Below are 14,508 nucleotides of genomic sequence, written 5' to 3'. Positions count from 1 at the left end.
GGCAAAATAATGATTTGTGCTTTCTACTCTCTGTGATAGAATCCACCGAAACCATGATAACAGTTAAGGGTTCCTGTGTCTGGTGTGACATTGTAACATAATGTATTGGTGTCACAACAGTATTACTACTTTTGGTGGTAAAAAACTATGTAGTATGGATGTAGATTTCAGAAATAATGTGATTAAGATGGAACCATTTATTGGTAATGATGATGGCAAACCCATCACCTTTCTTCCTTTTTCTAAATGATTTCAAAGAAATCTTTTTAAATTGTTTTGGTGCCCTGGTTATTTATCGGAGTGCCATTCTGTCGCCACAAAACTCACATACTGTACATCCCCTAAGGTCCCCCTTAGTTTTCCCATGGTTGTCCATCTCGCTATCACACAATGCTCATTTTGTGAATTCTCTAATCCTCTGTGTGTCCTCATTTGGGAATGCACAGTGACAGATAATTATATATTTTGTTGCACCACTACAAGAAAATATCCATGATCCTTGATACTCAAATAATGAACCATAGTTAAAGGTATGAGTTCCATGTACTTAGGCATGTACTTGATGATGGGTGAGAGACTGAACCGTTGTAGCAGTATAGTTGGCTTTTTACTACAAGCCAAAAATGCCATTAGTGTCTTATTTGCAACACGGTAGTGACTTCTTCGACCTCACAAAAAAAGGCTGCATGGACTCACAGAAATGCCTGATGCTTAGGATTTTGAAGTGTAACTTTATGATGTCTTGTCAAAGTAAAATGTGCTTTGACATGGTGTCCATATGGGGCTTTGGACACCTATTACATCATTTTCATCTCAAATAAAAAGTTTCTTAAGTTCAACTCCAACTGTTTGTTTAACCAGCCAGTTGAAACAGAGCATTTGCTGAAGTTAAGTAGTTGGCATCTTTTATAATCTTCATCATTGCCAGGCCCAAAATCTGGTTTTGTTGAATGTAAAAGGAAAAAGAAGCTGTCTGAGTTTCCGAATGTAGCTGTTTCTCCACATGTTGTTGTGGTATCCATAAATCTAACAGTTTCTACAGGGAGGGCGCAATACCAGCCAGACTGCTATGTTGAAGTCTTAATATTACTGAGCAACATTGTTGGAAAAAGGGTACATGTTTGGAAATTGTATCAATTTATAGAATGCTTTCACACCTTGCGGTTTCAAAGCACTTGGATTACATTTACCCATTCACCCACACACTCCAACATTGACTGTGGCAGAGTGCTAACCAGACAGTTAGGGGAACCTTTGGCTTCAGTGTCTTGTCCAAAGACACTTTAGCATGCAATTAGCAATGCTATTGAGTAAGTTATGGCAGAACTTCCTCCCAGAACTGTACCGTTAATGAGATTTGCAGTACAAATATGCAGAAATGCTCCAAATCAGTGTGCTATGGTCTGATGAAGCATGGCTAAGTGCTATTGGTGGAGTCACAGTTGCAGTGGACATTTTAGATGCAAATCACCCTGTGTTGATATTGGAAATTGTTGTAGTGTGCTTACTTACACAGCTTGGTTATGTGTTATCCAGTTATCAGTTTAGAGGTGAGTTCAGCAAAAGACAGGATGAGTAGGTTAAGTTATGAGGTTATGAAGACATTGCCCCTTTTATGGAAGCTGGTAGTGGACAGGTGAGAAGATTGGGCACGTGAGAAGGTTTTAGTAGGTTCTTGAATGAATTAATAAACTACATGCTGCTGTGCTGTCAGTGTGAAAAATTGTCTGTATGTTACCGATTGCAATTTTCATACTTTACTTTTAATCTTGGCCAAGGGCTACTCTTTAGAGCCAATGACATTGGGGGTGTACAGAAACCCAAACTGATGAAGTAATCAATTCATCTTTTTCTTGGTTAGCTGGGTTAGTGTATTTAATGTTTTTGTTTGTTTAAAGTTTGTACAGGTCTCGTGATCGTAAATCCCGAAATGCATGCAAAATCACGTAGGCACTGTTACAGTTTGACTTAACTGGTCTTAACTTGGGGCTGGATGAGAACTTAATTGGTCACTTGTTTAAATATATACACTATATATGTGTGTGTATATATATATATATATATATATATATATATATATATATATATATATATATATATATATATATATATATATATATATAATGTGTTTATAGGACAGGAGATCATCAATTCTATTGAGTTGAGTCTTGGTTTTACTTATGTAATACATGTCAATTCTCCTTTAAGTAAAAACATGTTTTGGAAAAAAAGATATATCTAGATGTTAAATAAAGTTCTGTCATAAATTATCTGAATATTTATAAACTAAATTGTTAAACTAAGTTGAAAAGATTGCCTTGGCATTCCTCTATGTCATCTCAGGACAGCAGGGATGGTAAAAGTAAACCCATACAATTCTTTGGAGTCCATTAAGTCTTATTCATGTCTTTGCAATATGGGACTGAGACTGTGTGGAAGTTTATTTTGCTAATGCGCCGATTTGATTCAATCTAGAAACACAAAGTAATGTCTTTGAAATTACAAAATTTTGGATTTGTTCCCTTTAACTGATCTTAGATCAATAATGTTCAACATTCAGAACTTGAAATGCATTGGAATCACATATTTAAAAATGAAAGTTAACAGTCCTTATCTAAATTACGTATTTTGTCATGCTATCACTACTCTGTTACACTTACCAGCTGCCAGAATCCTTTCTCGTAGCTCGTTTTCCTTGTCTTGGACTGGATTGCCAATTGGCAATGAGACACTTGGCCTCAAGAATCAACTGTAGGAATTGAACACAAACTACTTCCTCTTATGCTTTCATCAGCCCTTGTGAAAACTGACAAGAGACACTTAGCTTCTCACATTTGATTATACATATCCTATACTTACACACTTTTGTGAATGTTCATTGGATTCTGATTTAAACAGTTGTGTTTTTAACACAATGTCACATGAAAAGTAACTGGCAAATAGCTACTTATAAAGAGGGCTTATCGGGTTTAGGAACTGGTTGGCAACTACGGTCACTCGGCACTAGAGATCTTCTTATTGATTCGTATTCGGAACAGAGTTTTAGTTCGAAACAGTATTTTTTCAGACATGAATGATAAGATTGCTATCAACATACTGGAGGGTCTCAGTTTAGATTTAAATTTATGATGTGTTGTCTCCTTTGAATTTCAATCAAAATCAAAATGAAATTACACTATGTTTGCATGTGTTCTACTTTAGCCTGAGATGACATTGTCAATACTGAAAGCACTGCCAAAGTTAAAATCATAATTCCGATAGTTACACTTTTCTTCGTTGGTTAATAGACATTGTAGTCTCTAAAAGTGTTTGTATATTCTCTTGAGATATGCTTTCATTTTTTCCATCATCTGTACCATTTGTACTGCATAGTAATGTGGGAGAATGAGGGACAGGCTGAGCCCACTTTTCATCTCTCTTGGATGAGAGGTGGGGAACATACTGGACTGGTGGCCAGTCAATCTCATGTTCACATATAGAATTGAGACATTCAACCATTCAATGTTTTTAACACGAAAGTACATGTTATAGTCTTCCCCTAACCTACTGCAAAGTTTTTAGACTGTGGGAGGAAACCTGCAGAAAATCCACTCAAAAAAAGAGAGAATGCAAATTCTACACCACACAGAAAGGCCTATGGAATTGAATTTGGACATTTTGCTGTGAGGTCATCATACTAACAGCTGTGCTGCTGTGCAACACAAATGGTACATGGTCTCCACTTATATACTGCTTTCATCATTTTGCAGTTTCAAAGTGCTTTACACTGGATTACATTCACCTGTTCTAACACACACTCACACATCAATTGCGGCAGAGCTGCATGAGCCAGGAGTTACCAGCCCTCCGATTAGTGGGGCGCTCCCAAGTTTGAGAATACTTTTATATTAAACAGATTGGTAGCAAGAAGGGTGAAACTAGAGACCTCAATTGCCTGCTAAATTGTCATTGTCGATGTCATCATTGTCAACAACTAACTTTAGGCTTGTATTGTAGCCTTTACAAACTGCCAATCTTGCTGTGTGTATGTTTAGTTGACACTGTGACACTATGACACTGGTTTGATTTTGACCAGGGAACCTTTCTGTGTGGAGTTTGCGTGTTCTCTGTGTGTCTGCATGGGTTTCTTTCAGGTTCTCCGCTTTCCTCCCACAGTCCAAAAACATACAGCAGGTTAATTGGAAAAAAAATTGTCTAGAATGAGTGACTTAGTGAATGTTGTCTGTCTTTGTATGTGGCCATGTGATTGACTGGCGACCAGTCCAGGGTGTACCCTGCCTCTTGCCTGATGACAGGGGGGATAGGCTGCAGCATCCCCTGCAATCCTCAGTGCAGGATAAGCGTCCGAAGATGGATGGATGGATGGATAATATAGCATAATAAAAAATAAACACTTCAACCGAAATTAAGATGGACTCAACAATTTGGAATACGGACTCCCATCCCTAGTTCATTACTTGATTACTTTGGTGTCCTTTCCTGCAAGTCTCATACTATGCCTGTTGCAGGGAACTTCTTCATTATGCCAACAAAATTAACACATCTTCCACACCTATTTGAAACGTGTGTCTCAGGTGCATCCCTTGTAAGCTGCTGCAGTGTTATGATGATTCCGTCACAGGTTTTTTTTTTGTGCTCGTTCAAAGCATCAACAATAGATGATGATCTTTTGCTTTTTACATTCACACCTCCAGTTAATTTATTGGCGCAACCCCATGAAACAGAAAAATAATACTCTACAAGAAAGACATTGTTAAATGAACAATATACAGACATCTTTGGTGTTATTGCCATCTACAGTGTTAATTCGTGCTTTGACTTTTCCTATTCTGTCATATAAATGAAAACAAAGTGGAAGAACATAAATTTGTAAAATCAGATAATCAGATTCCAGCCTGGGCTACAATAATCTGTAGAGTCCCGTAGGTCTTTTTCCTGTGTGTAGGAAAAGAAGTAGAATAAATCAATGGATATAATCTTAATTAAATCAAAAAAAGAAGAAGTCTGTCTTTAACTTTTGTTTTGACTGGTCGCTTTCTTCCGAATATCCTCCCATTGCATACCTGTTGCTCCTTTCTGTGGAAGAATGAACTCAAAAGTCTCGCCTTTAGAATTGGATTTGATATTTGGAGGTTGGAGCTCCTCTAAATTTTAGTTATCAAACTGAATGTAAAAATTTCTATATGGTATTCAGATGGTTGCGCTGATGTAGCTGCTGAGATCGAAGCTGAACAGCATTGAAGTTTGAGAGTTTGTGTATAAAAACAATATAAAACAACCAACAGTATGCCATTTACTTGACCACAGAGTAGTACCAACTTTGCTGCTGTTATAAATTTTCTATGAAATGTAAATCTATATCCAACTGAAACGTCACATTTTCCACCCTACATTACGGGAATTTTGGGGGGAAACCTCCAATCAGTGGAGGTTTCAGTAAATGCAATGTTCAATATTTATTTGCTTTAACAAACCACTTCAGCTGCCAGAATCTGCTGTATCCAAAAATCTAAACACTGGGGCATAAGTCCCACCACCAACTGTCTTTATTGTTGTTGTAGTAACTACTCCACACTGATATGGTACCACAGAAGTTTAAATGCCTGCACCAACCATGCCAGCTATGGCTTGGTGTCCATATTGACAAGAACAGAGAAATATTTACCACCTTTAATAATTAAATATGCCAACTCTACAAGACAGATACTGCTGCGCTCAGCAAAACATTGACTGTTAGTCTCAGGAGAGCACTCCTGGTAATGTTGAGTCTGCAGCCTACAGATGTGCCCTGTCCCTGTTTGGGAGAGAGAAAAAATCCCACAGACCTTTGAATTGCATTGAGGAGAGAGAAGATATGAGCTAAGCAGTAGTCTGTAACAATTGCCACTTTGGGTTAATGTTTGAAGACTGTTGCTGTCAGATATGAGCCATTTGTGGCAGCCCACTCGGCACAGCTGCAGTGATGTTGGTATGGCAGTCTGCCTCCTCATTCTTGGATCCAAAACCATGCAGGCACTGTTTCTATCAAACTTATTTGCTTTTTAAATTCTTGTTAAATTTATGCTACACTTGGTAGGGTGGGTAATCCAGATGCTGAATGAAATTGCATCTCAGTGTAATCATATTAAATAACAACTCAATCCCCCTCCCACTAGTAGCATACCACCCTTGTAAAATTAGCCCATTTGTGAATTGATTCTAAACGCATTCCCTTGAATTGACACACACACTTTAGATTTAGTCCACATTATTTGGACCCCTGTGGTTGCTGTGTCAGATTTAACAATTCCAATCTCTATGAGTAAAACATAGCTCTGAGGATAGAGAATGACCACAGGGTTGTAAGTGTGTAAGAATCCACATTATATTGTTGCCCACATGTGTAATGGGAACCCCAGCTGCTCTCACACATCATTCCACAAGACCAAAGTGTTTTTGGGCAGCCTGGTCATCAGTATGGTTCATCTGAATTCCAAGAGTGTTGCTTTACAGTTCCCCTCACCAGATGTGATTGCTGTGTTTCTATGCAGTAATGACTACAACACATGTGGGGTATAGATATGAGAAACCGATCTTAGTTATGCACATAATTCTATACGCAAAATCTAGATGGAACAACATTTTGTGAAATCGGTATGTGTTCAAGTATCTAGTACCATTGGCTCCTTCTCATTGGGTTGCGGACTTGGGAGCTATGAAGACAGCTGCAACACTGCAGGGTGTGTATGTTAAAATCTCAGAGAAACAGGACATAGACTCATGCTTGGTATTTTTTTCAAATATTGAAACGAAACCATATGTCTGTGGTTGTGTATCTATTTTTTAAATATGAGTTTATTCATAGTTGTTTGACAGTGATTTTGTTTCAAAGGAGAGTTAGGAAAATATGTAAATCCAGTATTTAGAAAGTAATTCACTTCATCCTACAATTGGTGATTAAATTCAGTAGTACATTGTCCCCTACACTTTTGAGTTCAGTCATGTGCCTCTCCCCTGGCCAATTAATACAAAAACGGGAAGCTGGCAGGATTGATATATAAGCATAAAAACTGAGCCATGACAAGTCTATTATTTTGACAAATTTGTCGGTTATTTAGACAAATTTGGCTTTTGGGGGGTTTACAAAGGACAAAAAAAACTAAACATGTCATGTTACTTGGAATAAAGATTAAACTGATAGTAATTGATCATATTTATTTTTTAACTGAAATGGTATAAATACTCAGAGCTGTGGAGATAAGGGCCAGCTCTGAATTTTTTTCTTAGTGGTGCAGCAATTGACCAAATGACTGATAAGTTGGTCAGCTGGCAGAAAATGAACTAGATATCTGAGTGTCTGTGGGCGTGTGTTTTCTTCAATGTTATTACATCAGTTAAAATATTTGTTGTTGACGTTATGTGGTGGGATCATTAAACTGAAACCATTTCCCCTGATATCACTCAAATATTGTTACAGTAATGGAAGATTGCGATTTTAGGAAAAGGGCAAAATATTCTTTTGGGCTTAAAAAAAAGGAACTGAATCTAAAGGTTAATTTTGTGTGCCAGACACAGGAAAGGTTAATGCTCCTCACAGCTTTCATATGTCAGGTACAATATAGTTATGTTTGCCAACTCCCTTTTTTCCGCTCATAAACCAACTACATAGGTTGGGTCACCAAAGCTCAAGTTTCTATAATAAAGCTTTAATTTAGCTTTTACAGCTGTGCTAGTAGTCACCACTGGTGTATAATTCCCATTGGTACCAGCATGAAGTCTTCAGTGTCTAACCAGCCACCCACTGAGAATCCTGAATATTCTCAGAAAAGATGCCCACCTATTATTACACCAAGTTGGTGTCTTTGAGTTTGTGTTTCTTTTTTTATAGGTTCCATCAACTAACTGTGCTTGTGTGTGTTGCAGGGGTCCCTTCAGCGTGGTTAGACGCTGTATCAACAGGGATACAGGCCAACAGTTTGCTGTAAAAATTGTGGATGTTGCCAGCTTCACCTCAAGCCCTGGCCTCAGCACAGAAGGTAATGTCTGAGGTGGTGGATCTGTTCTGAATTATGGCTGTGTTTAAATCTTGTGTGCTTCACACTGTTAGAAACAGATGTGATTTGAAGAATCAAGACAAGTGAGAAGTGTGTAGTACTATTCGGGAGTTATAGATAATTTTACATTTAAAGAGATCTATGTACGTAATTGAAGAATTAATCTATAGTTACTCCTCTGTTTTGTTCTTTGACACAGACCTAATCCATCTTGTTCTTCTTTTGTGTCAAAACAAATGTGTGTATTAGCATCTGTGTGTGTGTGTTGTTTTGGTTGTGATGATTACCTTTGTATACCTGATCCGTTGTGCCATGGGGTTTCATGCTTTGAATGCTGTTACATGTGTGCTTGGGAAGGAAGGAAGGAAGAGATAGAGACTAAGATAAACGGTGTCGGTGTTGGCATTCATGATGGGCCATCTGTGATACCACAGTCAGAGGTTAGCCCAGGAGCCAACAACAGCAAGAGCATGGTGTACCTTTGCTCCAAGGAATGTCGTCATGAATTTCACTAAAGCAATATGAGAGCTTATTATTTTAATCTTCTCATATTGTCATTAGTAAACATCCCTAAACTCCAAAATGCAACAACTACAGTTAAAACAAGGATATGAGCTTTCTGTATGTAACTTTAGTGATAGAGCACCAGAATCATTGAATGGAAAATATGGTAATGTAGTTGCCAAAGAGGTGACAATTACTTTCCTCACTTCAGCTTCTCTCTTCTTTCGCTTCGAGCCCCTCCTGTTTACACACACATGCACAAACACAGGCACCCAAAACAAGCATGAAACCAGTGGTGTCATAAATCTGTCTAACATTCCTTTACATAACAGATGTTCCATTTTCACAGTGTTATCTACATTAGAAGGAAAACACAGGTTTTTAAATACAGTATCAACATTCTTCATTTCTGATCAGCTGTTTTTTTCAATGTATTGGGGATGGTGTTCATCACAATGTACTATAGACTGTGACGCAAAGGTAGAGAAAGAGCACAAGAGATTCTTAGACCATTCAATTTAATGCCATAAAGAACATAGTTACTGTGAAGAAATGTGACATTCTCACATTATCTCACATTTTATCAATGCTTTTGTAAGCATAAGAAAAATACATCACAAGAAATCTGTTGTGTTTCAATTGTGTGTATATTGAAATGCTTTGTTTTGTTTAAAGCTGACCAGAAATGCAAAGCAGTTACATCATTTAAAGCCTGATAGTATATCAGTGGAATATGAATCTGTGACTAAGTCTGTTTTCCTGAGTTAAGCCCAAAAAATTAAAGATTAAGGTGGTATCACCTTAAACAAGTGTCTTCATCAAAAGCTACAAATTCTTAATATTCCAGCATTGTACTGTGCTCTTTCAAGCCATTCCGAATGTGCTATTTAAATTAACTATATTGCGAGCACGCACACGCACACGCACACGCACACGCACACGCACACACACACACACACACACACACACACACACACACACTTAAAGTGACCTGGAAGACAAAATTGCATTCAGAATAAAGAATGTCCATGATGTATGATTAAAAACCTATTTTAAGAAGCATTCAACGGTGATATGTGGCTTCTAAATATGACCTACTAATCAGCAAGGTTAATACACACCGAACTTGCTTAAAGGAAATATGGGAAATGTGGCTTAATGTTAAACCCTAACTTTTTCATAACCCAATTGTTGTCGCTGTTAGTATCATTATCATGTTTTTGAAAGATCAATGGATAGGAGTAAGGTTGCTAATAAATATGGCAAAGTTGTGAACAGTCAGGATACAACTAGTTTATTTAGATAGAGTACTGCTGTTTACGAATGAACAATTGATTTACAGAAAAATTCAAATGTACGTTTTCAGTATTGTATTATATTTTGCTGCTTTTTAGCTTTTCGTAATAACGCATTTAACATTGAATCAAATGCTCAGTTACATTCTGACCTCGCAGGATTGGAAGAAGCCCAGTGTGTGGCATTGATTTCATTCAGACTGTTCCAGGCCACTCTTGCAGCCTCCTTCTAAGTGATTTCCTTGGTGCTCTGAGCACACTGGGCTGCATTGTAAAATTCAAGAATAGACGCTAAATGAGGAGTGGAGAGAAATGATGAAAGCAAAGGAAAAGGAGAATAGGGGCTCTGTGGTGGGGACACAGTGTCATTCTGCTGGGTTGCATAATGACACGAGGCTGTCACGACACATACACACACAGACACACACACACACACACACACTGATCAGTAGACTTGCAGAAGGGGAGTAGATTGTGTAAATGAGGTTTTTATAAAGTGAAGAGCTCAAGAACAGTGGATCATGTCCACCAGCTCGCCTCAGAAATCAGTGTCTTGCCAGTCATGAGTGTTGTAGTCAGTGCTACTTTTCCTCAAAGACAAAAGACTGTCCACTCCTCTGGAGTCATCCCCCTTCCTTAAGACTAAACTAAACGAGACAGTCTTAAAAACTACTGATGCCCAAAATTGAACTTGTCCTTGCATTTTCAGTGTGATCCGAATGTGGAGAAAAGTGTGAATCTCAAATGCAAACAGATTCTAATGATGTTACAGCTGCTGTTTCTTTGTCTATCCCTGACAACTGCCGGTCAACTCATTTGTCTGTCTGATGTGTGAAAACTCACTGTCTCAGTGTGTATGTAAGGAAGCCCCCCCCCCCCCCCCCCCCCACACACACACACACACACACACACCGACTATGTGAGAATAAAAAGTCTTTAACTCCCTCTTCTGGTCAAGTCAAGACATTTTTATCAAATGATGGTTTAGGAGTTCCGATGCTCCTTAAAAAGGTTAAATTTATTTCAAATACTTTTGTCATTAGTTTATAAGTAATACATTTATTTTGTTCTTTCTGATGCCTGGTTTACATCACAATTCAAAATGAATTTAGTGTACAGTCATTTTCAACATTTTTAAAAAACTGATCTGATGGTGTACTCAAACACACTTCGTGCCCAAACCAGAATTTTGCCTCAACTTTTGTTTTGATGCTCTATCTTATATTTTGATGGTACCTCAGTGTGCCATTCTGTTTTATTTATTTTTTGATATACAATTTTGTATTGCAATAAAAAAAACTTCAGACAGCTTGGGTTGTCACTTCTCTATGAGGGAAAAAAAACTTCAAATGTGATATGAAGTATCTTACTAAGATTATATTTGAAATGAAATTATAATGGGATTGAATTCCAAGCTGTCTGATATGAGGATCGGGTCACCCTAACCCCCTGACTATTTTCTTCCTGGCAGATCTGAAGCGGGAGGCCAGTATCTGCCACATGTTGAAACATCCCCACATAGTGGAGCTTCTGGAGACCTACAGCTCTGATGGCATGCTTTACATGGTGTTTGAATTGTAAGTCTGTCCCACATACTTCTTGAAGCGCATGTAGTCTAACAAGATCATATTACACATATTTACAATTGGGTGTTATTTTGTGTTCGAATAGCCATTTTCTGCTGCCACAGATGTAGTCCTCCTCAAGTGTTTGAATAGCTGTTTTGTTTTCTCTGAGTTGAGAATAATTCACAATGTATTTTTTTTCCAAATTGGCTTAAAAGTAGACAAATGTAAAGTTAATATTATTTCTATGAAGCGACATACCATCATCTTCCCTTATCTATTTACTTAAGGTCAAGGTGATGTATATGAATCGCATATATATATATATATATATAGATAGATAGATAGATAATGAGTTTCTGTATCTATCTATATATGTATATGCAATGACTACATCAGTTTTAACTATGCTGACTATTCTGATAAAAAAAATCTTACTATGATGTAGATATATTCTGTTTAGGGAATATTACAAAGGATTTCAATACTATCAAATGACATAGCTGACGTAAGGAAGATTTACTAAGGTATCACTGTCCAGTAGAAAATCCAGTACTTAAACAGCCATTTATGAAATTGGAACAGTCTTCTTCTGAAACATTCATCATGGGAGTCTACGCAAGGAGATGTGCAGTCAAGAATATTGACTCGGTACATATGACAGTGGCAGTGGGTTCTCTTTGACCAGAATTTTGTTTATGTGTTCTGTTCTTTAACTTTCTATAATTAAGTGAAACTGAAGTTCCACTCGCTCTTACACTTAAATCTTCTTCTTTCTCACACTTGCTTAGTATGGATGGAGCAGACCTTTGTTTCGAAATTGTGAAGAGAGCCGATGCTGGATTTGTTTACAGTGAAGCTGTTGCCAGGTGGGAACATTTTAGATATTAATGAAGGATCTTATTGATAAATCACATTGTAGTATCTCGAAGACGATTTGCCTGTCATATGCAAAGCCTCTTCAATTAGTGGGAAACCCCGTTGTTGCTTGGTTTCCAATTTACAGGCCTTTGTCTCATCACCACTTTGTGTGGTCTACACAACTTCCTCATTTCCTCAAGTGTCTGTCCTCATATAACCTTGCATTGGGTTTTCAAGCCACTTTAATTGAATTTCCTTTTTTTTTCACTCAGTACTTGTTCCACTAGGGTCTGATGACCCCTAATGTGTGTTCTTCACTGATTTTGGTAAATTGTCTTCTCATTGACTATAGACCTAAATCTTCCCATTGTTACTTGGGATTGAAAAAGCATCTAAAATTAGAGAAATTAATGAAGTCCAGTTGCCATGATGAGACTGACCAATGAGTACCAAGATGATTGAGAATCTTATCACGCATTAATTAAAGTTCTGAATGGAGAACTTTTAGATGCTCTTAATTACCCCTTTGTCTCTGCTCTCTGCCCATGTAGTCACTATATGCGGCAGATTTTGGAAGCACTTCGGTATTGCCATGACAACAATGTGATCCATCGCGATGTAAAGGTAAGATCCCTCCGGGGGTTCCAGACTGTGTTATTAAAAGGTGATACAGGTGAAAAATGAGCAAGCATAAAAAGTATATTAAATCTATTTCTATTTTTTAAATTCATTAATAAATTAGCAACTCCCCATTGATGACTTTGATGGGAACAGTGTCACTAGTAACCCTTCCTGCCATCGCACAAGAATCTGAAGCCAATTTTTTTGCTGGGGAAAATTTACAGGACAGCTCTAAAGTGTTCATCAGTAAGATAGGCTTTGTCTCATGTGCTGCTTTTGGTCGTCATACTGAATGTCTGTTCACGTACATTAGTAGAATTAATTAACACCGTCAGCCTGTTTGAAAACTGTCTCATTCAGTGAGTCATGAAACTCAAGTTTGACAGGTGAAATGTGTCCTAAAGAAACATCAGCACCAAATGCAGTTACTGTGGTGCTGCTTCATAATCAATTGACCGAAGACATGACAAAAGCTGACGTAATTTCACAAACTTTTTAGATTGAACTCAAAGAATCTGGAACAAAATTCTCTCAAGATCATCCAGCAATTTATTGAATTTCTTTGCTTGTCAATGAGGTTCTTCAGCATATGGCGCGGTGGCAGGTGTGCACATGATTTGTGTGTCATGTTTTGTTAATTTGTAAATAACTTTGTTTTGTACTGATGTCTATGTTTTTTTTGGTAATTTAACTCCTAACCTTGTTGCCTTTTCCCAAGAAAACAAAGTGCTAACATAGTTAGCATATTTGGTGGCTAAGTGTGTATACTTTCTGTTTCATATATAGCATAGATCAGTGGCGGGCCGTGCATTTTTCACCTAGGCCTTCAGTAGTGCTCCGAATCATCCACCCCCCCATTAATTCTTTTATGGCTATAAAAAAACATCTTATTATGCAGAAATGCAATATAAAAAGAGGTGCATTGCAGATAGATAACCCGTGTAGTGTTAAAATTCGCCCGCGGGAGCGCATCACGCGACGACAAAGGGATGCCCAACTGTGTACTCTTCCACTGACACCCCGACATGTAATCGATCGCGCAACCCTCGGCTTTGTCCGGGGCGTGGCCCGGCACCCTAAGTCCCACAATTCCAAGAGTATGTAAAACAAGTCCTTATTAGGAAATAAACCCAACAGTTGAGGCGATGGTATAAAATTACCGCGCCTCCTCGGCTCATGGCCAGAACCTCCTCACCTGCACAACCGCTGGACGTGTCTCAGCGGGTGTCCAGAGAGGGAGAACGATCCTCTCGGGGTGACATTCATTCTCACCCGGGATATCTCTGGCTCGGGATATTTCGTAGGTGTATTTCCTGACTGTGAATAAACCATTCTTGCTTGATCACTTCCTGAACACAACGGGACAACAAAAGTCCGGTCCCGTGGCGGGAGCCACAAAAGCGGACAGTAGCCACAATAAATGCCTTTCTACCAAACAGCTGTGACACATAAAAAACACTAATAATAACCTTATAAACTTGCAATATAATTTGGGGAAATAGCAGCATTTTACTCACCAAAATGCTGATCATTTGTAGAGAAAATCCATCCTCCTTTCTTTACTGTGTCCAGCTTTTCTTCAAAAAGATCGCTTTAACAATATATTAGTAACTAAATCCGTTTCTTCTC

At 38.0% G+C, this 14,508-nt stretch overlaps 1 protein-coding gene across 12 annotated transcripts in view; it reads left to right on the top strand.

Annotated features, from left to right (window-relative positions):
• The window catches only part of LOC147233363 (peripheral plasma membrane protein CASK-like), a 39,668-nt gene that overhangs the window by 2,837 nt on the left and 22,323 nt on the right, over positions 1-14,508 (top strand). For all 12 annotated transcript variants that reach the window (XM_086148092.1, XM_086148091.1, XM_086148089.1 and 9 more), the window contains exons 2-5: positions 7,903-8,015; positions 11,304-11,409; positions 12,189-12,266; positions 12,810-12,882. In XM_086148092.1, coding sequence (XP_086004218.1) covers positions 7,903-8,015; positions 11,304-11,409; positions 12,189-12,266; positions 12,810-12,882 — 370 coding nt within the window. The remainder of the gene's footprint in view (positions 1-7,902; positions 8,016-11,303; positions 11,410-12,188; positions 12,267-12,809; positions 12,883-14,508) is intronic.

The sequence above is a fragment of the Fistularia commersonii genome, chromosome 6 (genome assembly GCF_037954325.1).
Source record: "Fistularia commersonii isolate RoL2024-O1a breed Wild chromosome 6, RoL_Fcom_v1.0, whole genome shotgun sequence".
Classification (NCBI taxonomy): domain Eukaryota; kingdom Metazoa; phylum Chordata; class Actinopteri; order Syngnathiformes; family Fistulariidae; genus Fistularia; species Fistularia commersonii.
Note: the sequence above shows the minus strand (reverse complement) of the source record. Positions and strands in the feature narration are given on the sequence as shown.